Below are 25,386 nucleotides of genomic sequence, written 5' to 3' on the forward strand. Positions count from 1 at the left end.
CGGCTTGGCCAGTGGCTGGTAGTAATGTCTGGCTGACACCATCTAACATGTTTCTCTCTCTCCACCCCCCGCCACCCTCCTTTATCTCTCGGCAGCCTTCATATGCTGAGTTTGATATTAGTGGAAATGTGCTTGGTTTGATCTTCAACCAAGGCATGATCTGGTGAGTTACCCAGTTCATCTGGGGATCACCTCACTTGGGGAGTCAGAAAACTGGAATCTCAGGCTTAGCCTCTGAACTAGCTGGGAGAGGCTAGAGCTCCCCCCTTCCATGTGAAAAACAGGGGGCTGGACTAGGTGAGAACCAGCAGTGTCTGCCCACCCCTGTGCTCTGGTGGGCACAGTGAGGGAAGAAGAGAAGAGGTGGAGAGAGAAGGAAAACAGAAAGAAGAGGGGGGCAGGGGAAGGACAGCGGGAAGAAGGCAGAAAGGAAAAAGTGGGGAGGGGAGGGAAGTGAAAGGGAGGAAAGAAAGAAGGAGAGAAGGAGGGAGATAAATGAACTAAGGAACTTCTTCCTCTGAGGGAGTTAGAGGAGGTTGTATAACTTCAGCCAAAGACTTTCAAGATGCCAATGGCTCAGTGCAAGTCAATGTCCAATTCTCTTAATTTGAGAACTTTTCAAATACTTTTCTGAGCAGTAATGTTATTTTAGGGAGACCATGGAGAAACGGACGGGAGGCCATATAATTTGTTAGATGCCTGGTGCTGAGGCAATAATGCTCGGAGTGTCTCCTTCAGAGGAATGAATGGCTATGGTCTGGTGATAAATGTCCTGGTTAAATGGGGGGCCCCTTCCCTTGGGACCTGCAGAGAAGGCGAGGCCTCCTCCCCCTAACCCATCAATCCCATTTCCTTCTGTCACCTTCCCTGGCCTCTCCTGCTGCCAGGCCAACCTGGTGTGTGTTTCTGCCCCTCCAGGATGGGCTCCTTCTATGCTCCAGGACTGGTGGGCATCAACGTGCTGCGCCTGCTGACCTCCATGTACTTCCAGTGCTGGGCGGTGATGAGCAGTAACGTGCCCCACGAACGCGTGTTCAAAGCCTCCCGATCCAACAACTTCTACATGGGCCTCCTGCTGCTGGTGCTCTTCCTCAGCCTCCTGCCAGTGGCCTACACCATCATGTCCCTTCCGCCCTCCTTTGACTGCGGGCCATTCAGGTGCACAGCCTTGGTTGCATAAGAGAAGCTCCCCCGCCCCCAGGCAGTCTGCTCAGAAAGCAGTGGCTCAGAATTCCAGTTCTGGTGTCACATCGGCCTGCGGAAGGCCATGGAGCTTGGGGCAAATCATGAGTGCTGCTCAGCAGTTTTCTGCAGGATGGAAATGCCCTGTGTCTGCACGATCCAATAGGGCAGCCACCAGCCATGTGGCTGTTGAACACTTGAAATGAGGACCAAGACACTGACTTTCTAATTTGCTTTCATTTGAATTAATTTTAATAATAACCCCATATGGCTAATGGCTACCATATTGGACAGCACAGTTCTGACCTTTTAACATATGGATAAATAACGTAACAGGGATGGGGGTGGGGGTGAGGGGGGAGGCGGTATTCTGAAGATGAAATGACCATATACTGGTACAGTATTGACAAGCGCCATTCAAGGGTGAAGCAGCTACTGAGACTCTTGACTGGGAATCCATGTTTTGCAGAGCATTTGCCAGCACTGTGGGTTCAGGGTATATGTCAGACTAGTTTGGGAGACTGGACATTGAATAAAGAGATCAGTAATTATACAAGGAGGTACACTGAGAAATCTGTGCATCTACTGTTCTCTTTCCAAATGTGAGACCTTCTGGAAACAAAGCCCTTTCTCTACTCCATAAAAAGGAGTCTGTGGTTAAAGCCATTTGGAACATGCTGACTCTTCTATCTGCCACCTTCTCACTTAGAAATGCCTGATGCAGTTCCTTTATTAAAGGCTTGGAGGAATCATGCAATAAGATAAGATGTGCACCCTAATGTTTCTATCCTTTTTTTTAATTGATTTTTTACAGAGAGGAAGGGAGAGGGATAGAGAGTTAGAAACATCGATGAGAGAGAAACATCGATCAGCTGCCTCCTACACACCCCCACTGGGGATGTGCCCGCAACCAAGGTACATGCCCTTGACCAGAATCAAACCTGGGACCCTTCAGTCCGCAGGCCGACGCTCTATCCACTGAGCCAAACCAGTTAGGGCTAATGTTTCTATCCTTATTGGCCACAGACCCTTTCTTCATGTAACGCCCATCCAGGGCCGGGAGTAGGGTGAGGTGCCAACCCTGCATTTGCACGAGCCTCAGAGTGAATACCTCCTTAAATTGTGCACCCCAGAGCCTCACCCGCCTCACTCCAGTCCCTGCCCTGCCTACTAGTGTGGATCAACACACTTTGGGAAATGCTGCTCAGTTTATAAAGGACTTAGCTGGATACAGCCCTGTAGTTAGTGCCCCACAGTGAGTGTCATGGGAGCTCAAAGGAGAGAGGAGCAGGACTGCTCACAACAGACTATAATCTGGCTGACCAGAGGTTCAGACAGAAGGAAAGGGGGGCTGGATGTAGAGTAGACGGCCTGAATGCCAGGCCGAAGGAAGAACCACATGGCACAGGTGGTGGAAGCCGTCCTGAGCAAGGTTTGGAGGACTGGGCTCTGGGTGCAAATGCCAATGCCCCTTTGCTGAGGCTGCCCGCCTGTCCCCAGGCAGGAGGCCAGTGAATGGGCCTGTGCCAGGCCAGGCGCTCACCATCTGCCCCACCCCGCTTCATCTGCTACCCTGAGAGGCCCTGGCAGCCTCCACCCAGGTGGCGGGGGAAGGGACCTGAAAATGGAACTCAGCAGGAAACATGGTTGCCACCTCCTTCCTGTCACTCCTCTGATCAAAACCCATCAACGGTTGGAACATTCATCCCATAGATATTTTCAATGCTTCCTCTCACTTGCTTCAGGTCTTTATTCAAAGGTCATCTTTTCAGTGAGGCCTTTCCTGGAGACCCTAAGGAAAATGACACACACACACACACACACACACACACACACACACACACACACACACACCATTGTTTCTGCTTATTCTATCTCCTTACTAACATCTACATGCCATTCCTTCTGCCTATTTATCTAGTTTGTTGTCTGTCTCCTCCACCAGGACATAAGCTCCATGAGGGTGTGATTTTTGCTTCCTTTTTCACTGCTTTATACCCACTGTCTAGAAAAGAACACTGAGTCAATGCTTAAACTAGACCCTTCACTTCACAGAAATTCACTTTTACATGGAGGGACTCGGGGTTTAGATCAGATCCAGACAAGCAATATAAATAAATGAAATGGGCAGCATTGCACGGCATATAGTTAAAAATAGGGGTGGGTAAACTGTAGCCCATGGACCAAATCCAGACCACCAACCTGCTTTTATAAACACAGTTTTATTGGAACACAGCCACACCTGTTGGCTTGCATATACTCTACGGCTGCTTTCTCCATACCACAGCAGAAGTGAGTAATACCAACAGAGACCTTCTGGATCACAAAACCTAAAATCTTTATTATCTATCTCTTTTCAGAAAAGAATTGCCAGCCCTCTGATTTAGAACATAGATTCTAGAACCAGCTCTGTCAATTGCCAGCTGGGTCATCCTGAGCAAGTTTCTTAGCTCTCTATACCACAGGTTCATGCCTATAAGATGGAAGTAACAGTAGGGCCTACCTCATAGGGTTGTTTTGAGGATTTAGTGTGTTATTATTTGTAAAGTACTTAGAGGGGTGTACAAGTCTATAATAAGGCATATAAGCAAGTTTGTTAAGCCTGAGCCCTGACCAAGTTGGGGGTAGCTGGCACTCATCACAATGCTATGAGGTAAGAGGTATTATCTACACCAGGGATCAGCTAAGCTTTTCTGTAAAGAGCCTGATAGTAAAAAATCAAGAGGCACCATGAGGTCGCCCATCACGTCAGCCTTTAGAGAACTATTCCCATGCATGGGAAGCTGTGTCGGTCCCATAGCTATATTACAGGCAATGTTCTCCCATGAGAGTATAGGGGAAAGCCCATAAGATGTCAGACGCAGAAGGCCAGTGTAGTTTGAGAAGTTGTGAGCGCACTGACCTGGCTATAATCCTGAGACAAAAGGGCAGCCCCTTGGGGGGCATTTTTATTTGCAGTCCATTAGGGGCAGATCTGTGGTTCTTCCAGCTCAGTAGTGAGCGGCAGCTTTGGGAGGGGCGTGCACACAGTCGTGTGCTGTGTGAGCTTTGCAGCATGCTGTAATGTGTCCTCTTCTTCCCAGTGGGAAAAACAGAATGTATGACGTCATCCAAGAGACCGTTGAAAATGATTTTCCAACCTTCCTGGGCAAGATCTTTGCGTTCATCGCCAATCCAGGCCTGATCATTCCAGCCATCCTGCTGATGTTGTAAGTTAGCCAAGGCCCCTGGCTCTGCCTCATGGAAACCTCCCCTTCACAGTTGAAACTTCCTTAGCAGATCCTTCTTTCTAGACCTCGTCGTCTGGATGTCCCAGAAGCAGATCCTGAGACAAAGATTCAAATGCAAGTAGTTTTTTGGGGAAGAGAGTAGGGAAGACAAACAGAAGGGACAGGAAGCTGCTTTATTATCATTGGGATGATGTTAGTCCTGCTGGCGAATCCTGGAAAACAGTGTGCTTCAGAGTTACCCCACTGAAGGGCAGGGATCTGGGGCATTTGCACACCAGCTCCCATCAGTCACTGGTTGAATGCTGCTGGGAATCTAGGGAGGGGAGAGGCGTTGGTTCATTGCCCAGCAATACGGGCCAGCTATATTCCCAGGGAGAATGGTTTCTGTGCCGGGAGGCTGCAGGGGGAGCTCCAGGCACAGAGGTAAAGGTACTGGCAGCTGCAAGTTTTCAGGGAGCATATTGAAAGATAGGGGCCAAAGAATATGGGTGGGTGCTGACAGTGTCTGTAACACCCTCCTAAACATGTACTAGAAATACCAAAGACCTCTGGCTCTGAGTCGTTGAGAAACCTTAGGGACTGGTTCAGCCTGTCCCTGCAGGGCCCATGGGACTTCTCCACAGAGCATCCTGTGCCTAGAACATCATTCATCACTATCCCTCTCAAAGACTGAGAAACCCCTGAGGATGGTGGGTGGGTCTGAGGATGTCTGTATCTCCAACACCAGCCCCACACCTAGGGCATAGTAGGAAAACAATGAAAGCTTGTGGAAGGACCAGGGAAGGAAGGAAAAAGAAGACAGGAAGCTAGAGCCCTGAATTTGAATTACCTCATCAAAAATATACTAGAGAAAATATTAGGTTTTTTTTTTATAAATATCTATTTTTGGCATGTGTTTTTTAAAATTATGAAGTATTCCTAACATACAGAAAAGTACAACCATGTACGAGATCACAAATTTAGATGTTCACATCTAGCAATATTTGCTTCAGATCTGTCTCTTTGAGAGAAGCAAAATGTTACAGATACACTTCAAGCTCTCCCCAATCCTTTTCTCTTCCTCCCTCTCCAAAGGTAACCGCTATTTTAATTAGCTTTAATCATTCTCATACTTATTTTGGTACTTTCATCATGTGTGTATGTACTATTGTTTTCTGAGTTTAAAATGTTTTCATGAATGGTCATACTACATAGCTTTCTTCACTCAACATTATGTTTAGAAGATTTATCCATGTAGATACATGAGCATAGATTTTAATATCGTTATATGTTCCATTGCATGAATGAATGGACCAGTTTATTCATTTCTCTGCATAGACATAGTTAGGTTGTTTCTACATTTTTGCTCTTGCAAATGTGCTCCTGGTACATATATGTCTCCATGTGAGAGTTTCTCTAAGGTAGACCTCTTGGAGTGGAACTGTTGGGTCATAGGTATGTGTTTCTTTATTCTCTTTAGATAGTGTTAAACTGCTCTCCAAAATAGGTGTATTTCCTTACGTCTCAATTCCAAACATCTGCTCTAGTCCTGGCATGTGAGAGGGCTGACATGTTATAACAACCTGGACCCCCTGAGAAGATTCTGGAACCCAGACACCAAACCTGACCTTTGCAGGCAACTTCAGGGGGAACACAGTCACCCATAAACACTTTATCCTCTCTGACCTCCAGCTCCTCCCTAATAAATGGGTTGTTAATTAGGAGAAAGGGCAAGTCCTGGTGCAGAGAAACTGCCAAAACAGAGAGTGGTCCCTTTACCCATCCTCCCTTCTCTATGGAGAGAGCTTGGAGATTCTACTAAAGTGGCAGTGGCAGCCCACAGGGGAAGGTTGGGGAGTAGCTAAGGCTTCAAGTTCAAGGAGAAAAGTGACAATTAGGATGAACCTACAAAGCTCTCAGTTAACAGGCTGGCTGAGCACCCAGCCCAAGTGGCCTCTCTGTTCTCAGGAGGTACAGTCCAGGTCATAGCCCCCAGCAGGTCCTGTGAAAGGGAAGCCCAGGTTCTAACCTTGAAGGACACCCAGTCCTGAAGTCAGCCAGTGGGAGCCTGATGCTGAAAACCAGCAACTCAGGAAAGAAATTCCATCTGTGCAACTGAGCGGGGGACCTCCAGGGCACTGAAGTTCTGTTTCTAGGCAAACTTGGAGCAGGTACTTAGCAGCTCTGCCTCTCTCCATACTTGACGACTGTGAAAAGAGTTTTGGCTTCAAATGTTGCTCTGAGGAGCACTAATAGATGACCTGGCCTTGGGCAAATTACTTAACCGTTCTGAATCCCAGGATACTGATATGTAAAGATGGGAACCATCATTTCTACTTCATGGAGTTTCATCAAAACCAGTGGGGGTGGGACGCACATGGCACAGAGCCTGGCACCGGGCAGTGCCCAGGAAACACAAGCAGCTTCTTTCCCAGACAGGAAACCCCGCTACTCCCCGACCCCTTCAGATTTCCATAAGAGGGATGATTCCGTTAGCCGCCTTTTACTGAGCACTCTGAGAGGTAGAAATGTGTAGGTCATTTCCACGTTCCATCAGATAGAGAGAGCAGGGATGTCCATGTTAAGTGGAGGATTTAGGATGGTAGGCCTCTCTCCACTCTGCCCAGGGGCAAAGCCTTGGCACCGATTGCAAGAAGCCTGCCCTGATTTCTGGGAAAGGCATCCAGCTCTTGTCACTTTCCAAGGTCGCCGTACCATGGGAGGCATGCTTTTCTCTTACAGCCTGGCCATCTACTACCTGAACTCAGTTTCCAAAACCCTTTCCCGCGCTAATGCCCAGCTGAGGAAGAAAATCCAAGCGGTGAGTCTGCCGAGAGTTTCATTACTCTGCCGAGAGTTTCATCCTGGAAGGTAAAATGATGCCATGTTTTTGTGTTTTGCTGATTTGCTCTGTGAGCCCAGTTGTGTGCTCTAAATGGCTTTCTTCTGAACCAGCGCCAAAAATATATGTATGACAGGTAGCAGCCTGTGAGATTCGACAGCATGCATTTACAGCCTCGGGCTATGTGGGTGTCCATAGCAATACTTACTTACATTTTAAGAGGTTGCTGAAGAACAGGATAAATTCAATGAATTCAACCAATGTTCACACATCGTAAAACCAGTACTCACGATAATTCCCATAGATTAAAACTAATACTATAAATACTAAAGAAAACAGTGTTGTCAAAACCACATATTGCTTGTGGCCCGTGGCCTACGAGGTCTTGGAAGTTCCCTCCAAGCGCAGGCAGCCCCTCTCAACATTAGCTAGCTTCAGACTGCTCTCTTCCAGTCTCCCAGCTCCCCCACCCTCACCTCCTACATATGTAAAGCCTCCCTAGGCCTTGTCCTCCTTACTTCCTCGATGCCTCTACCAGAACGAATCTCATCTGCTTCACAGCCAGTTCCCCATCCCCATCCCCATTTCCTTAATCCTACTGGTCTCTTGCCCAGATAAAGAAAACCATTGATCTAAGATTGGAGGGCTTCCAGCCTGCAAGGCCAGGTGCACCTTCAAACGCTGTGCAAACCTGAGCTCTGCTGCCCCCTGCAGTCGAACCCGCAACCCGGGCATGTGCCCTTGACCAGATTTAAGGTAGTTCCCAAGAACTGAAGATGGAGTCTTTGCCATCTAGATCTCACCATCCTGAGCTCAAACACCCATTTCCCGGGCCAAGACCAACCATTAATATTTTCCTGCAGCTCCGTGAAGTTGAGAAGAGCCACAAATCTGTCAAAGGCAGAGCCACAGCCAGAGATTCCGAGGACACAGCTAAAGGCAGCTCCAAAAATGCCACCAAAGCAGGTAAATTCCATGTCATGATTACTTTTTACAAGGCCACATAGAAAGGTGTAAAGAGCATATGTGGTGAAATCAGATCTGGGATTGAAATCAGGATTCGGGTGATTATTAGCTGTACGAAGTTGGGTCAGTGAAAATAAGAATGAATGATAGCCCTAGCCGGTTTGGCTCAGTGGATAGAGCGTTGGCCTGCGGACTGAAGGGTCCCAGGTTCGATTCTGGTCAAGGGTACATGCCTGGGTTGCGGGTTCAATCCCCAGTGGGGGCGGGGGTGCAGGAGGCAGCCAATCGGTGATTCTCTCTCATCACTGATGTTTTTATCTCTCTCTCCCTCTCCCTTCCTCTCTGAAATCAATAAAAATATATGTATTTTTAAAAAGAATGAATTATAGTGCCGACCTCATGCAGCGGTGAAAATGAGATGGATCATGTGTTAAAGTGCTTTACAGAATTCCTGGCACAGAGAAAGGACCGATGAAACAAGCTGCCTCTGTAACATGGGGAAATAGCACTGCTTGTCTTGCAGGGCTGCCTCACTCATTTCTACCCTCCAAGTCTTCTGTGGTGACTTTTCTTCTTTCTGTTCCTCGTAATTTAGTTGTTTCAGAAATGATTTTGTCTTCTTCACTTTCTCTCCTGAGCCTGTTAGTTCCCTTCTAATGTCTGGCTACTTAACCCAACAATGAGAACTATTGGTCCCACCACACCCCTTTAAGATGCTCAAAGTGTCAGCTGACATGGGTCACAGCTGCCCGGGGATGGGGGAGGTATTTGTTTTCTATGTTCTTTTGAATGATTTCTTTGGAAGACATATAGGGAGATTTGCACCTAGCAGCTGCTACATGTTTGTATTATCTTTAAAAAAAAAACACTAGAATATCTAGAATAAAAGGATAAGAAACAGCCACATATGTTCCAAAGTGTCACAGGGCTTCTGAGGAGACTAATCAAAAGCCATCTCCACCTTGGGAGTAAGAAAAGGTCAAGTTAAAAGAGACCATCTCTGAGGTGATCCCATTTTCCAAGGATTGTCCCTGTTTTAAAATTAAACAGTGCCAGTATGCTGTGATTTGGGCCTTTGGTGTGAGAATTGAACAAGATACACAAGAGATGACTGCTAGTTTATGAGCTATAATTTTTAGTGCAGAAATTACTTGATACTTTTAGAACATGTAGGCAAGACTATCAGAAAAAGAAACAAGAATTTAAGCATATAACAGTATTGCCCTGCAATATGAAAATCCTCCATCAGTTTATTTTCAATTCTCCAGATCCACTAGTCAGGAGAAATAGGGCACCCATGTACATCCCTAGCAAACATTTTGTTGATATTAGAATAATAATGCCCTGGCTGGTGAGGCTCAGTTGAGTGTCATCCCATGCACTGAAGGGCCACTGGTTTGATTCCCGGTCAGGGCACATACCAGGTTGTGGATTCTCTTTCTCCCTCTCCATTCCTCTCTAAGAGCAATTAAAAATATATACTTTTTTTTAAATGAGTAGTAACAAGTATTCTAGTACTGAGTGTTGACACTGGAATGGGACAAGTTACTACTGAATAGTAAAAAGTCACAAGTAAACAAGTGGATGTTGCAAAAAGAGGACAAGTGGATGTGTCAAAATAGGACCTATCCCTGGTGATTCTCCCAACATGTGTGGAGCTACAGGCCTCCTCCATAAGATCGACCAGCAGCCCATCGGGGGCCTCACGGACTGGTTCGTGGCATGCAGGACACTGACTGACTGGCAGCTTATTATAGGAAAATATGAGGAAAATATCTGGAATCCCCTAACTTTTCCACACAGGTCAGAAAATGGAGCAAATGCAATACTATGTTGTAATATCACCAACAAAACAAAAAATGCAATGGATGTATTTGGACACTGATAGACTTAAGTATGGAAGGAAAAATAGGTGTGCACAATGTTTTCCCTGAGAAGCCAAGACACCTACACTGGTTTGTCAGTTGTCACATGTCCCCAGAATCCCCACGTGCCTGTCCTCCTGACCCACTGCTTTCCCCTCCTTTCTCTACTGGCTGCTGTTGTAAAGCTTGCCCTTCTTCAAATTTTAATTCTTATTACAGATCTAAAGCTCGTTTAATTTAATATTGACTAAATCAGTACTGCAGTTTTTGCTTTTGTTAGAAAAAAAAAAAAGAATTATCTGAATATACCCATGGGAGCTTAGGAAAGATGGTCAACCTTTAGTCTGGAAAATTCCAATAGTCTCATTGCTGCCCTCACTTAGCTTCTCTTCTTGAAGTATTCACCAGAATGATCTTAGCTGTTGTAACAACCAGGCCCCAAACAGCAAATGGCTCAAACACAATAAAAGTTTACTTCTCGCTCAAAATAATGTCCAAATTGGGTATTTAGATTTGATGGCCACTTTCTTCCCAAGTGATGATGCAGGGACTCTGGCTCCTTCCATCCTGTGCCTCTGCCTGCCTCCAGCCAGTGCAAAGGGAAGAGCCTAGAACACGCGCCTGGAAGTGGCCCACATCAAAGCCTAGAGTTCAGTCAAGGCCATGCCCATCCATAATGGAAACTTAGTCCATTTCTGTGTCCCAGAAACTGGGTCTGGTGAAGAACAATCCAGTAACTGCCCCTAACTTGGAGTTACTAAGGGAAGGAAACAAGTATGTGAAAGAACTGGAAACTGGATTTAATTCCAGTTCACACAGCCCCTTCCATCATCATATTTGACCCTGGCAGCCACCTGAGAGCTGCTGTCCCAATTTTATACTCAAGAAAACCAGGTCCAGAGAGTCTAGCCTAGGGCCAGCATTCAAATTCTAGTCCTCCAGCCAGCAGATCGTATTCCTCCAGCAGATCTGTTCATGCAAAGGCTAGGCCAAGGTGTCCCCAGAGGCCTGAGGGTGAGCTGACCTTTCTCAAATCACCTTTAGACTGAAATCTACATACAGAGCAGGACAGCTCCAGGGGGCTCCATTCCATACAAAAAAACAAACAAACAAACAAACAAAAACATGTAGCAAAATCTCTCATATCCTCATTCTTGTCTTGGTTCTTTTTCCAGGGACCATGCCTCACTCTGCCAGCCAAAGCCAGACCCTGGGCAAGAAGGCGCAGGGCCCTGGGACCTCCAGTTCTGCCAGTGGGACCATGCTGCCTGCCTCCAGTCACCTCCCTATATCTCGGCCTGCTGGCATCAGACCAGATCCTGGCCACGCCGGGCCTCAGACTCATCCTGGGAGGTCAGCCTCTAGAAAGAGTGCTCAGAGACCTCCCCACTGACAGCAGGGACTCAGAGGAGCCCCTTCCTGGGGCTGAACCTTGAGCCCCACCAGCTCACATGCCCAAATCGGTGTTTTCTCTCCTCTCTCACACACGTTCTCTCTCCTCTTATTGAATGTGGGGATTTTGATTACTTAATCTCAGGCCATGGCTTCCTGTCTCCCCATAATTATCCTTCCCAGTATCTTGGTGCAGGTAGCTCTGGACCTTGCACACTCATGGTGCCTTCCCTTGGCTCCAGGCTTTGGGAGAAGGGGGCAGAGCTGCGACCACCATCATAGACTTTACTCACGGCACCCACGTTGGGACACAGGTTTCTACCAGCTCCACCAACTGGGAGGAGGGTGCACAGAGGCCATATCCTGACCATCATCTCTATACAAAGGAGGTGAGATGGTTAGAATAAAAGGTACAAGAAGCTAATGAAAATAAAACTAAATGGACCCAAGTCCAGCCATGGTGAGTGGGAAGGTGCTGACTCAGAACCCAGTCTGAGGGGGAGCCGATGCCATGAAGCACCAGAAATGCACTGGAGCCTCCTAGAAGCAAGGCAATGAGGGAGTAACATAGTCCTTCTTATCTAATTGAAGGAAACTTAAGATTGCTCAGGGCAGAAAATCTTCCTCATGCACCAAATTATAAAAGGAATGTGATAGCCTGTTTATTGTATAGGAGAAGCTGAAGATGATCTCTGGGGCGTTTTGCAAAGGGTGCAATGCAGAGCCTTGCCTTGACCATCGTGTTCACGCAGGGGTGGGGAACGTTTTTTCTGCCCAGGGCCATTTGGATATTTATAACATCATTCGAGGGCCATACAAAACCATCAGCTTTAAAAGTAGCCTGCTGTATTTGGGCAGACATTTCATTAACTCACCTCTAATGCCTTGGCAGGGCCAGACTAAATGATTATGTGGCCTTACATGGCCTGAAGGCTGAATGATCCCCACTCTTGACTAGTGTCACAGGGTTCTATGCAAAATGTCTCCAGGCAGCATAAGCCAGGAGGCCAGGCCATTGAGAAGGTATTGCCAGCAAGGGCAAAGGCTCAGCACAGTCACAATCCAAGACTCTTCAGTAGCCAGGTATCTTGCTGGCTGTTCCCTTCTTTCTTCTACCTGGTGCCCCAAAACCCAGGTGAGCATGTGGCTTCAAGATCAAGGGACACTCTCACTCCATGTCTCTGCACATCCTAAAAGTAGTCCTGTCCCTCAACCACCACCCAATCGAGTCCCCAGAGATTCTCAGGAGAATCCCCACACCCTGGAAGTCCGGCAAAGTCCTGATGGAGATTTCATAAGCCATACAATTCAAATAATTTCCAACTTCCTTCCCTTTCCCAGCCCAGCTCCAAAACGTCACACACAACCTGGGATGGAGAGAGATAAACTATAAATTATTTCTCCCAAGTTCATCTCCAGGCAAGACTAAATAAGATATGGCTGATGCCCCATCTTCCTGGAACCGAGATCCAACCCCCCAATCCAAAAATGTTTGTGCATCATACTCCTTCTGGAGAATGCACCCCGGTTTCAAACTAACCTACCTGAGACCTCAACATAAGAATTAACGGAATCTAATCCAACCATCAGGACTGCAAGACCCAACATTGGCCACCACGCTGATACCTGGCCTTCAAGTCATCCTGCCTGGGGATAATGCCAGCCCCTGGGGAAGGGAACAAGAGAGGCCTCAGTCATCACTCCTGGCAGTGACTACTGTCAGGCTTCTAATGGCTACCAATATACCTAAACACCCACCATAAACACAAACAAATTATCCTGTTCTGGTGATGCATAATTTTATGTGAGGGAATACTTGCTTTATATTGCTGTACAACAAATTGTCCCCCCAAATTTAAGAGCTTAAAACAATAAACATTTATTATCTCTTACAGTTTCCTGTGGATCAAGAATTTGGGAATGATAATAATATTGTAATAACAATGTAGGGTTTCAGCTAGGTACTTGAATGATTGGGAGAATCACTTCATAAATTATAGAATTGTCTAACCACTATGCTGTACACCTGAAACTAATATAAAATAATGCTGAATGTCAACTGTAACTGAAAAATAAAATAAAAATAATTAGGAGTGGCTTACCTGGGCAGCTATGGTTCTGGATATTGCAGTCAAGATCTCAGACAGGGCTGTAGCCACTGGAAGACTTGACTGGGGCTGGAAGATATGTTCACAAGACGGCACACACACATGGCTGTTGGCAAGAGGCTTTGGTTCCCTGCTGCAATTAACAGGAAACTTTGATTACTCCCCACATGGACCCCACATGGACCTCTCCATAGGGCTGATGGGGTATCTTCACAACATAGCAGCTGGTTCCCCCCAGAGCAAGTAATCTGAGAGGGCAAGGGGGGAGCCACAACACCTCTATAGTAGCCGTGGGCAAACTACGGCCCACGGGCGGGATCCAGCCCGTTTGAAATGAATAAAACTAAAAAAAAAAAAAGACCGTACCCTTTTATGTAATGATGTTTACTTTGAATTTATATTAGTTCACACAAACACTCCATCCATGCTTTTGTTCCGGCCCTCCGGTCCAGTTTAAGAACCCATTGTGGCCCTCGAGTCAAAAAGTTTGCCCACCCCTGCTCTATAACCTACTTTCAGAAATTACACCGACAATTCTACCACTTTCTACTCATTAGAACTAAATCAGCAAGTCTAGCCCACACTCAAAGATTAGGCTGCATCTCTTGAAGGGGGTGGTTAACAAAGAATTTTTTAACGTATTTTAACAGGAGGTTTCCTAATTCAAATAGTTACAAGAGCTCTACCAAGAAAACTCTAAAGGTTTTTTGAAAGACATCCATCAGAGGATGAGTTCATGGTGGCTCCTGGGACTCTCAAGCAACAGGACACTTCCAGTGAGCGAGGGAGATGGGCAGAGGAAGAAGGCACAGGTGAGAGAGGTAGGGTGTTGAAGTGGTGTGGCTTTACAGGTAGGACATGTTATTAGAGAACAGTCTAGATTATCATCTCTCTATTCTCGGGTTCGAGTTTCCAGTTCATTCCATCTTAAAACTTTACTATGCAGCCTGTCCAGAGACCATCCAGCATGAAGACCATCTCTCTTCCTCCATCCTTCCTTTCTTCCCTCTTTCCTTTCTCCCTCTCTTCCACCCCTTCCTTCTCTCTTTCGGTCACCTAAGAGTGATCTGAATTAGCAGGTCCACTTAACAATTTACCCAGAGAATTATACCTAGTGTCTCAGTGACATTACCCTAGATTGTCTGTGTATTCCTTACTGGGGAAAAATGAAACAGACACTGAATTTTATCTGTCAGAAGCTATTTTTACAGACAGACCCTTTCTTTCTAATAACCTACATGCTCAATGTCCATAAAGAGCTCCATTGCACACAGAACCACATAAGTAGGAACACACTTTTGGTGAAGATCAAGTTGGGCACCTCATTTTCCCAGGACTTGCACCCTCACAGAAACTGGGGAGTGATGTGCCAGCCAGCGAGAGGACCTGAGCAGGGTGCCAACAGCAGCCACTACACTGGGCATCCTCAGTTCAGCAAAGTCATTTCCAATGTGCTCTGTAGCGCCCCGCCCTAAGCTGCGGCACCGAAGTCCCTCAGGCTCTGTAAGGAGCAGTAAGAAATAAACCTGCATGCATAAAGGAACACTTATTTCTCTTGATCTTGGTACGAGTAGAGGAGAAAGGTCTCCCTTGAAAATTTATATTAACAAGGCAGTCCTCACACAAAGAATCTAAATTCCCATACCAACTGTGTGTTCCAAAAAACTCAAATGGAAAATTTTAAAATGATCTTGGGTTAATTGTACCTCCAAGAAAGGGGAGTGGAGGGGGGGGGGGTGCGGGGGGGCGGGGAGGAAGGCAAAGAAACAACAAAAATTACACCAAATAGAAAGCATATAAGGGGATTTAAAACACTAGTATATCAGGAATCAAAATAAATGCTGTCCAGCTGGTGTGGCTCAGCAGTTGGGCAGCTACCCAGGAACCAAGAGGTCACTGGTTCAATTCCCAATCACGGCACATGCCTGGGTTGCAGGCTTGATCCCCAGTGGAGGCCCTGCAGGAGGCAACCGATGTTTCTATCTCTCTCCCTCCTCTCTCTCTAAAAATCAGTAAAAATCAAATAAATGCTCATGCAATAAACCTCCAGATAAAAGACAAAGATTATCAAATGGATATTTTTAAATCCCATGTGTTGTTTCCACGTGATACCTTTAAAACCTAAGACTAGAGCAAGTAAGCACTTTGTCCCTTTTGGTTCCTAGGGAACAAAAACAAATACAATCTTTAAGGGCAAAATCACCAGGTACATGAGTACCAACCGACTCTGTAAACTGGGCTGTTTTTGAGTGCTGAGGCTTTCTATTGGAGACAGCCGTCTGCAGTACTATACCAGACAATTTATTCTTCAGTGTGGCATTAGTTTGAAAAATGTAAAGAGAGACCCAATCTCATGGTTGGGGCACCTGAGGTAAATACACATACAGATATCTCCATCACCAAGTCATATCCAGAATAAGGGCCATATAAACCCAACCTCCAAATTCTGTTGGAGATTCAACCAGTTGACACCTGTAAAACTAAGCGCCAAGTATTATGCTAAGTGATCAATAAATAACAAATATTATCACAGGTGTGGATAAGATCAACTATCCTCAGACTCAGGCTATGAACACAAACAGCATCAACTGAACAAAACTTTTACCCTGTAATTCTTTTTTTATGTATTTTTTTTTATTTTTTATTGTTGATAGTATTACAGATATCTTCCATTCCTCCCCCCTCCTTTATACCCTATAATTCTAATCAACGCTGAGCTTCAGAAGCTATAGCCAAAAAGAAAAGGAACCCTGGGCTAGATGGTCTTCCTTCGATGCCTTTCATTCTTCTGTGTCCATGGAAATAATGTTGTGGCCCAGCCATGTGGCTCAGCTGCTGAACCAGGAGGTCATGGTTCCATTCGGTCAGGCCAGGAGGCAGCCAATCAATGATTCTCTCTCATCATTGATGTTTCTCTCTCTCTCTCCCTCCCTGAAATCAATAAAAATATATTAAAAAAATAAATGTTGCATATATGGGTAACTCATTATCAAAGACTTTTGCAAGGTTTCTTTTCACATTAGAAAAAAGGGCAAACGAATTAATTGCTAGAAACCTTTTAACTGTCTCATTCACAAAATGTGTAAACTGCCGCCATCTTGTGGTTATTTCATGCAATTTCCTTTCTTAAAGGAATTTTTTTTTTTTTTTAGAGAAACATTGATTTGTTGTTCCACTTTTTCATTGGTTGACTCTTGTATGTGCCCTGACCAGGGATTGAACCCAAAACCCTGGCCTACCAGGACAACTGAGCCACCAGGCCTGAAACTAGTCACTGGAATTTAAAGTCATCCTCGGTTTAACCACAAGGATAGTTCTGAAAAGTGCATTGGTAGGCAATTTTGTCATTGTGAGAACGTTAGTGTACTTAACACAAGCCTAGATGGTATAACCTACTACACACCTAGGCTATATGGTATACCACTGTCATATATAGGTCAGTCCTTATGTGGCACTTGACGATAGCACCTTCCATTTCCATAGGTCCCCGTTAGCATTGCCCATGGCTCAAATAAAAACTCTGGGTTAATTTATACCAAAATAACACAGTGAGCCACAGACTAGGCTAAGTAAAAGCATCATGGATGCTACAGTATCTGACCCTTCCCCATGGGTGCACAGTCCTATCTACACAGAGAAAGAAAAGGCCCCGGGTGCCTCATGGCTTTAAAGCTTGAGTCTGGAACATGCCTGGAAACCCACAGCTCCCCCTCAGACCTGCTGCCCGTGAAGGACATTTTCTCAGCTGGAACTCACCTCCAAATTAATCTCCAACCAAACACTGTTTAGTGAAGAGTAAGAGCCTCATCAGATCAAGCAATTCATCCTGCCTTCACGTAAGGCTTGTTTTAGATTCTACACTAGATCCTTCCGTCCTTCTCCAACTACTGACCAGGATGACGCTTACACCTTTAGCAGGTTCTTCTCTTGTTTCTGGCTTTTGCTTCCACTCTCTTTCTTTCACCTCTTAACAACCTACACATTCTTCTATTATTACCTAAAACCCCTTCTGGCCATAAAGTCTTCCTCGGGAGCACTGGCCCTCACCGCCACCACCAAATTATCTTCTGCTCTGCCTCCCATACGACCTCATTTCAGCACTTTGTTCTGTTCATTCTTCCAGGATTATAAAGTCTCTAAAGTCAGGAGTCAAGGGTTATGTTTTTATTTTTCTCCGAGATCTCTGCATTACTTTCTTAAGATCTCTGTCCAAATGCCACCTCATCACTGAGGGCCTCTATGAAACAATGCAACATTCCTTAACATTTATCAACATATTTACTTCATTTTTCATCTCCCCATAGAATGTAAACTCCATGATGGTACTGACTTGGTTTGCTTACTACTGTATCCATGCACCTAGAAACACCTGGCACGCAATACGCATTTGAACTGGTGAATTGGCCCTCCCAAATGTGGATGGGTATCATCTGATCCTTCGAGTGCCAGAAAAAAACAAAAGGTGAAGGAAATAGAAATTAGTTCTATCTCTGCTTGAGATTTCGTCGTCTCCTCCCCTTGCACATCCGTGCTCCTGGTCCTCATGCTTTGACTCAGAGGCAGATTTATTTATCCAAAATGTGTTAGCTTTCAGCTTAGTTACTCTCAGTCTAATCCACAGAAATTATACATATTTGTGTGTGCACATGTATTTCTATATGTACACATATACTATGTATATGTTTACGAGGGTATACGTATTTGTATACAGATGTATGTTTAGCTGAGACAAGTTCTACAAATCAATACCCCTTCCCTTACTCTCTGTGACGTATTACTATTTTCTATTCTCTTTCATCCTTTCTTTTTAATGCTGGTCAAGAATGTAAACCCTGCAATCCATTAATGGATTCTGACTTCTTTGAAAGCCCCTACCTTAGCAGATAAGCACTTGTAACTCCAGGAATATTTAGGATTAACTACAGAAATAATGACGTAAAACAAAGTCATAGCATTAATATTCTCCATTACATTTTGAAACCATCTATTTAATTTGGTATTTATAACGTTTAAGAGAATTTAATATTAGTATAGATTAATTTTGCAATTCCATTTTAAAATGTGAAGTGGAATAACTGATTTAGGCCAATAATTTTAAGTGGATATATGTAACAGAATTTAATGTTTGCAAGCAATATTGAGATTTTAATATTTACCATCCATATTTTTAAGTTTAATATATTTGGCTTTAAGAGTGAGCTTGGGCCCAGTGGTTGAACTTAGACCTATGAACCAGAAGATCAGGGTTCAATTCTGGGTTGTGGGCTCCCTCTCTGAAATCAATAAATATATATATATATATATATATATATATATATTTTTTTTTTTTTTTTTTAATGTGGCAACTGACCAATGTTTGGGGGGGGGGGGGGTGAGCTCAGTAATTGGATTTTGTCAAGTAACTTAAATGCTTAAGAAAATAAAATATATTAAATTTATAAATGTACTTTTGTATGGGAATTTGTTATTTAAAAAAAAAAACCTTTAGCCCTGGCTGGTTTGGGTCAGTGGACAGAGCATCACCTGGGGACTGAAGGATCCAGGTTCGATTCCGGTCAAGGAAACATGCCGGGGTTGCGAGCTCCATCCCCAGTAGGGAGGCTGTAGGAGGTAGCCGATCCATGATTCTCTCTCCCTCTCTGAAATATATTTTTTTTTAAGTTTAAAAACAAACAGATCCCTTTAACCCGGTGGGCGTGGCTCAGTGGTTGAGCCTTGGCCTATGCACCAGGAAGGAGGTCCCGGTTTGATTCCTCCCTTGGGGCACCATGCTGGGGTGGTGGGCTCTGGGGCGTGCAGGAGGCAGCCAATCAATGATTCTTTCTCGTCAGAGATGTTTCTATCTCTCTCCCTCTCCCTTCTTCTCTGAAATCAATAAAAATAATAATAATTTCTAAAAAAAGACTTAAGGGCCCTTCAACAGGGCAACACGTGTTCGCGCAAAAGGTGTGCTCTGCTCCAGAGGAACAAGAACCGACCTAGAAAAAGGTGGGATCGTCTTTCTCTTCTACTGTATCGCCTGCCACCCTCGTTTTTTAAAAGAGAAATACACAAAATATTACTTAAAGGCATAAAACCAGGAGTGTCGTTTCCTTAGGGTCTGCGCCAGAATGCCCCAGGCCCCCTTCCGTTCCGGTGAAGAACGGGAGCGCGGCCCCCGGGCCTCCTGGGAGGGTGGGCCCTTAGGGGAGGCAGGATGAAGGGGTCCAGAAGGGCGTGGGGCGCAGGGAGGCGTCTGGGGCCCGAGGTCACCTGCGCTGCGGAAAGCGAGCTCGGCATCAGTTTCCCGAGCAGGGCCTCCAGTCCGGATCTCACCTAGCTCTGCGGCCCGTCACTTATCTGATGAGAACATGAGGGCCTGGACTATTACCCAGAAAAGCGCTTTTCCAGACTGTTCTGCAGCCTGCAAGGCTCGGCCCAGGCCCGCGCGTCCCCAGCTACTGCGCCGCCCGCGCTGCTGCAGAGGCCGGAAAAGGCCGCCCGCCAGCACTCGCGCCACCCCCACTGCCCGCCGGGAGATACCACGCGGTCGACCCCTCCGGAAGCCCGAAAAGGTATCGTCCCCGGCCTCTGATTGGCCAGCGGGGATCGGGGGCGGGGCTTCCGGAGCCTGGTTCCGCGCGCCAGAGCCCGCGCGCCGCATTGCGAGCCGGGCTAGGAGCGGGCGCCATGGTGAGGAGTGGTTGTGGTGTGCGAGCCCGGCGTAGGCCGCGGTTTGGGCCTGGGTTTAGGCCTGGGTTCGGGCCTGAGCCCTGGCCGGACCTTGGGCCTGCCGTGGGGGTGGGGTCGGGCAGACGCGGGGGCCGCACTGACGCCGATGCCCCGGCTTCCCTTTCCAGGTGCTGCTGCACGTGCTGTTCGAGCACGCGGTCGGCTACACGCTGCTGGCGCTGAAGGAGGTGGAGGAGATCAGCCTGCTGCAGCCGCAGGTGCGTGGAAGCGGTGGGCTCGCGGGCCGCCACGACCCCAGCATGCACCGCGCGCTCCCACGTGGCCGACCGCACGCGTTGGGGTATGCCCTGAGCCGGGAAGCTCCTTTGCAGAGGGTCCTTGTCTTCCTTAGTGATAAGAATCGCCTTAGGATCATTTAGAATCCTCCCGTACCGCCGAATCAGAACCGGGATTTAGGGCCCATGATAGGTTCATTCCCTTAGGCGTTCAGTCAGGTCTTATGTATGGCCAGGGTTGAGAGCCGCCGCTTTACTGCGCCCTACAGGCAAGAGCGAAGGAAGGAAGACACTTACCCTTTCTCCCTTCCCTCCATCCCCCCCAGGTGGAGGAGTCCGTGCTCAATCTGGGCAAGTTCCACAACATCGTCCGTCTCGTGGCCTTTTGTCCCTTTGCCTCGTCCCAGGTTGCCTTGGAAAATGTCAACGCCGTGTCTGAAGGTGAGTAAGCTACCTCCAGGTATTTCAGGAAGATACGCCAGTAGGTAGGTCCTGCGATTGTCTAGTTCCTTTTCCTAGGGAGCTTGTGATAGTATTTGCCTTTCCTCGTCTAGTTTGTTCTAAATCTGAAATGTTTTGGGTAGTATTTGGTGTGTGCAGGATGTAATTTAGAGTAGTCTTAGCAGAGTTCAATATCTGGAGGATATGGTAGGCTAAATGTTATATTTCCAGCGTGCAGCCTTAGACCTCTTGGTCCCAGAAAGCAGGTTGGGAACTAATTATTTCCATGGTGCTCCAGGGTATGTCTTAAGCTTTCAGTTAAGCATTTCACACTTGTACTGTTGAACCTGAGTGCTGCTCTTCCCGTGGTTAATGCAGGCTTTGCAGTGATGACTTGAATCTGTCAATCCCCTGAGTGCAATCATTGATGTCTCTATGTCTCTGAGCAAAGCCGAAAGGGGAGGGATATAGGCACACCATCCCAGCATGCTCTGCTGGACCAGTGGTCTGTCAACAGTTGTAGTGACAGGATCACTTTTGTGATTTAAGCATTCTTCAGTCTGTTAGTGGGAGCTCTGTTTTTTGCCCTGAGGTATTGTTCATGAGGATCTCCGCCTGTTCTTGGAAACGTACCTGCCAACCAAAAAGAAGAAAGTACTCCTGGGGGTTGGGGACCCCAAGATTGGTGCTGCTATACAAGAGGAGTTAGGGTACAACTGCCAGACTGGAGGTGTGATAGCTGAGATTCTTCGAGGTGAGACCATCTGTTAACATGTATGCCATTCTTGACCTAATTGAGGAGGGTTCTGGAAACATTAGGGTGCCTAGGGTTGCTTCTGGGTAGCTGTCCTGCTTGGCTGTTGCCTGTGGGTGCAGGAGCTAGCTAAGAGCCTTTCCTTGCTCATAGTTTTACCCTCCTCCAGGAGTTCGTCTGCACTTCCACAACCTGGTGAAGGGCCTGACTGATGTGTCTGCTTGTAAAGCCCAGCTGGGGTTGGGACACAGCTATTCTCGGGCCAAAGTTAAGTTTAATGTGAACCGGGTGGACAATATGATTATACAGTCCATTAGCCTCCTGGACCAGCTGGATAAGGACATCAATACCTTCTCCATGCGTGTCAGGTAAGGGGAAGGATGGCCTAGCTCATTTTGGATCCTGAGATGAGGACTGGATCCTGTGGGCAGAACTATGTGGGGTGGGGCTGGGCCTCCTGGTGCTTACCACAGGCTGTGTTCTTACACTGACTGTACAGAAATAGGAGGCAGAGTAAACTTACCCCATATACACCTCAGCTCAGGCTCTTTGCTTGGTCTGTATTGTGAATGGGGAGACATTGAGTCAAGGAGGTTTGGGATCTGACTGGTTTTCACTTCCTCTGGGCAAAGACTAGGTGTGGCTATAGCTTTATCTGAGACATGGCAGCTCAGCCAGGGAGTGATTATGGCTCTTTGCAGGGAGTGGTATGGGTATCACTTTCCTGAGCTGGTGAAGATAATCAATGACAATGCTACCTACTGCCGAGTCGCTCAGTTCATTGGAAACCGAAAGGAGCTGAATGAAGAAAAGTTGGAGGAGCTGGAGGAGCTAACAATGGATGGGGCCAAAGCTAAGGCTATTCTGGACGCCTCGCGGTCCTCCATGGGTCAGTACAGAGCCTGGCAGCCAAAGTAAGGTATGGGACTGAATATCTGGCTCTTACGTTCCTCCTTGGTGTCCTTCAGGCATGGACATATCAGCCATTGACCTGATAAACATTGAAAGCTTCTCCAGTCGTGTGGTGTCTTTGTCAGAGTACCGCCAGAGTCTGCACACTTACCTGCGATCCAAGATGAGCCAAGTGGCCCCCAGCCTGTCAGCCTTAATTGGGGAAGCGGTGAGTCATGGGAAACAAAAATGGGGGGGATAAGGAATGTTACGGTGTATATATCCATACTGCTGTGTTTCTTGACCGACCATGTTTTCCCCATGCACTTGATAGGAAGAGGTAAGGCAGGATTGTGCAGCTGGTCGGTTGGCAAACCCAGCTTCTCTGACTAATTCCTTAAATCCTTCTCCAGGTAGGCGCACGTCTCATTGCTCATGCTGGCAGCCTCACCAACCTGGCCAAGTATCCAGCATCCACAGTGCAGATCCTTGGGGCTGAAAAGGCCCTGTTCAGGTACCAGTGAGGGCACCTGCCCGCACTCAGGTGCCACTTCTGGTGTCCACTACTTGTTTGGGGAATCACAGTGATGGCTAACCAGGGCATCCTGACCTATACAGGCCTCTGCTATGGGGGTGATGGCCTGTCCTGGTGTCTGAGTGATTCCCAGGGCCCAGCAAAGGGACCAAGTTTCCAGGTCAGCGACATTGGATGCCTTTTCTCTGCCTTGGGAGCTGTGGGTTGGCATGAGGTGGGATAGACCCACCCCAGCCTAAGGCTCACTCTGGAGTTTGAGGGAAAGGCGGGGGGAAGAGCTGCCTTGGCTAATAGGGTTGAAATTTCTGATCGTAAACTCTCCACTGAATATTCTTCTCCCAGAGCCCTGAAGACAAGGGGTAACACCCCAAAATATGGACTCATTTTCCACTCCACCTTCATTGGCCGAGCAGCTGCCAAGAACAAAGGCCGCATCTCCCGATACCTGGCAAACAAATGCAGTATTGCCTCGCGAATTGATTGCTTCTCTGGTATGGGTGAGGGAGTGGCATTTGTGAGAAGGGGCTGGGAGGGAGTGGGGAACTCAGTACCTTAGCTTCCACAATGATGGTAACATTTTTCGTCAACAGCAGTTCACCTAGTGAGTGTTGATACTTTGGGTCTGAGTGAAGCTGAGGGTAGAGGAAATACTGGGGATGAGGAGGAGTTTGTCCCTTTAGGAGCTGACAGGCTTTGTTTACCCACACACACACACATCCAGAGGTACCCACAAGTGTATTTGGGGAGAAGCTTCGAGAACAAGTGGAGGAGCGGCTATCCTTCTATGAGACTGGCGTGATTCCACGAAAGAATCTGGAGGTCATGAAGGAGGCAATGGTACAGGTCAGTTTGGGCTTTGCTGAGTGGGGCTTTGCATAGCTACCTGTTGGAGGTGATGAACTGTCTTAGCCTGACCTTGTAGAGTGGAGGCAAAAAAACTGATTTAATGAGCCTGATCCAATGAAGCCAGGAGGGAAACCTCTGTCAGTCCAGAGGTCTTCAGAGCCTTTCAGCACTTTTCTTTGGCCAGGCAGAGGAAGCGGCCGCCGAGATTACTAGAAAGCTGGAGAAACAGGAGAAGAAACGCTTGAAGAAGGAAAAGAAACGGCTGGCTGCAATTGCCCTTGCATCTCCAGAAAACAGCAGCAGTACACCAGAGGAGTGTGAGGTCAGTAGGCAGATCCTGAGTGAAAATTCTGGGCTGTAGGGTTTTCAACAGTAGAACAAAGGATGTGACCTCAAAGTCATAGTCTTGAGTCCAGGCCTTTGGACTGAAACAAGGACTTGAAACCTCTAAAACTGCCTCTTGATTCTATAGGAAGGAGATAGGTGCTGAGAGAACTTGTTCAAGAGCCCAGAGAGCTGGTTGTAGCACACTGGTTCCCTGGGCAAGTGTGTTCTGTCCTCGGCTGCCTGCCAGGAGTCCTCAACTGGGGGTAGTGTGAATTCCTGCTGTTTGTTCTTGATTCCCGGCTGTGTGTCTTCCCTGGGATTTTCATAGTGCCCAGTTTGTCAAACAGTATTTCAGGGTCCCCTCTGGAACTAGGCATGATGGTTTTATTGTGACCAACATGATGGGGTTTTCTCTTATGGGCTTAAGTAATTACATCTCTCCCCACCTTTAAGTGGGAGTCACCTTTGGGGCGGATTTCCAGAATTCTACCCATATAAAAACCATCCCAGAAACATTGGACAACTTTACAGCATTTCCACCAGTTTTTCTGCCCTACTTAATTGCTGGAACTCTAATGGGGTGGGGGCTGGGAGTGTTGATACAGTGAGTGACAGTTGCATGCCCATTTCCCCCTTTAGGAGACAAATGAAAAACCCAAAAAGAAGAAAAAGCAAAAGCTCCAGGAGACTCCTCAGGAGAATGGAACAGAAGACCCACCCGTTTCTTTACCCAAACCCAAGAAAAGGAAATCTTTTTCCAAGGAGGAGTTTGTTAATAACGATCTTGAGACAGCTAACAATGGAAATCTTCCCAAGAGGAAGAAATCTTTAACCAAACAGGAACCAGTTAGTGAACCTGAAGAGGCAACAAACAGGAGTGTTCCCAAGAAAAAGAGGAAACTCTCTTTGAAGGAGGAACCTCTCAGCAGTGGACCTGAAGAGGCTGTTAGTAACAAGAGCTCCAAGAAAAAGAAAAAGCTCCAAAAGCTAGCCCAGGAAGATTAGAATGGACAGTACCCTGGTGGGGTATAACCACCAAGTTACCTACCCCCTATGTCCCAATAAAAGAAAATTCACAAGA

General features: G+C 46.8%; 2 protein-coding genes, 1 long non-coding RNA gene and 5 other non-coding genes across 11 annotated transcripts in view; 7 read left to right on the forward strand and 1 right to left on the reverse strand.

Annotated features, from left to right (window-relative positions):
* The window catches only part of TMC2 (transmembrane channel like 2), a 49,769-nt gene extending 36,383 nt beyond the window's left edge, over positions 1 to 13,386 (forward strand). The window contains exons 14-19 of the mRNA XM_036321748.1: positions 96 to 163; positions 919 to 1,158; positions 4,266 to 4,391; positions 7,134 to 7,212; positions 8,097 to 8,199; positions 11,240 to 13,386. Coding sequence (XP_036177641.1) covers positions 96 to 163; positions 919 to 1,158; positions 4,266 to 4,391; positions 7,134 to 7,212; positions 8,097 to 8,199; positions 11,240 to 11,457 — 834 coding nt within the window. The 3' untranslated portion in view covers positions 11,458 to 13,386. The remainder of the gene's footprint in view (positions 1 to 95; positions 164 to 918; positions 1,159 to 4,265; positions 4,392 to 7,133; positions 7,213 to 8,096; positions 8,200 to 11,239) is intronic.
* Positions 3,368 to 20,062, reverse strand: LOC118662829. Of its 3 annotated transcripts, none has more exons than XR_004969902.1 (3): positions 19,817 to 20,062; positions 13,559 to 13,697; positions 3,368 to 4,507 (listed from the first exon to the last, which is right to left on the reverse strand). It is a non-coding gene; the product is annotated as an uncharacterized LOC118662829 (long non-coding RNA). The 3 variants fall into 3 exon arrangements; XR_004969901.1 differs by having other exon boundaries at positions 3,369 to 4,507; positions 19,935 to 20,053; XR_004969903.1 differs by lacking the exon at positions 3,368 to 4,507 and adding an exon at positions 5,589 to 6,598 and having other exon boundaries at positions 19,935 to 20,053.
* Positions 20,028 to 25,386, forward strand: NOP56 (NOP56 ribonucleoprotein). Of its 2 annotated transcripts, XR_004969899.1 has the most exons (13): positions 20,028 to 20,236; positions 20,404 to 20,493; positions 20,838 to 20,952; positions 21,545 to 21,706; positions 21,876 to 22,074; positions 22,408 to 22,595; positions 22,675 to 22,826; positions 23,011 to 23,111; positions 23,475 to 23,623; positions 23,854 to 23,975; positions 24,163 to 24,300; positions 24,451 to 24,568; positions 24,945 to 25,085. XR_004969899.1 is itself a non-coding variant. In XM_036321744.1 (12 exons), exons 1-12 carry the CDS (start codon positions 20,234 to 20,236, stop codon positions 25,308 to 25,310), a joined length of 1,785 nt encoding a protein of 594 aa, XP_036177637.1. In that variant the 5' UTR covers positions 20,028 to 20,233; the 3' UTR covers positions 25,311 to 25,386. The 2 variants fall into 2 exon arrangements, 1 of the variants encoding a protein (XP_036177637.1); XM_036321744.1 differs by lacking the exon at positions 24,451 to 24,568 and having other exon boundaries at positions 24,945 to 25,386.
* Positions 21,334 to 21,401, forward strand: LOC118663918. Its single transcript, XR_004970212.1, has one exon. It is a non-coding gene; the product is annotated as a small nucleolar RNA SNORD110 (small nucleolar RNA).
* LOC118663899 lies at positions 22,158 to 22,289 on the forward strand. The gene has a single exon (XR_004970198.1). It is a non-coding gene; the product is annotated as a small nucleolar RNA SNORA51 (small nucleolar RNA).
* LOC118663916 lies at positions 23,175 to 23,260 on the forward strand. Its single transcript, XR_004970210.1, has one exon. It is a non-coding gene; the product is annotated as a small nucleolar RNA SNORD86 (small nucleolar RNA).
* Positions 23,692 to 23,762, forward strand: LOC118663879. The gene has a single exon (XR_004970182.1). It is a non-coding gene; the product is annotated as a small nucleolar RNA SNORD56 (small nucleolar RNA).
* On the forward strand, positions 24,020 to 24,091 carry LOC118663878. The gene has a single exon (XR_004970181.1). It is a non-coding gene; the product is annotated as a small nucleolar RNA SNORD57 (small nucleolar RNA).

Source organism: Myotis myotis, unplaced genomic scaffold, assembly GCF_014108235.1.
Source record: "Myotis myotis isolate mMyoMyo1 unplaced genomic scaffold, mMyoMyo1.p scaffold_m19_p_9, whole genome shotgun sequence".
NCBI lineage: Eukaryota > Metazoa > Chordata > Mammalia > Chiroptera > Vespertilionidae > Myotis > Myotis myotis.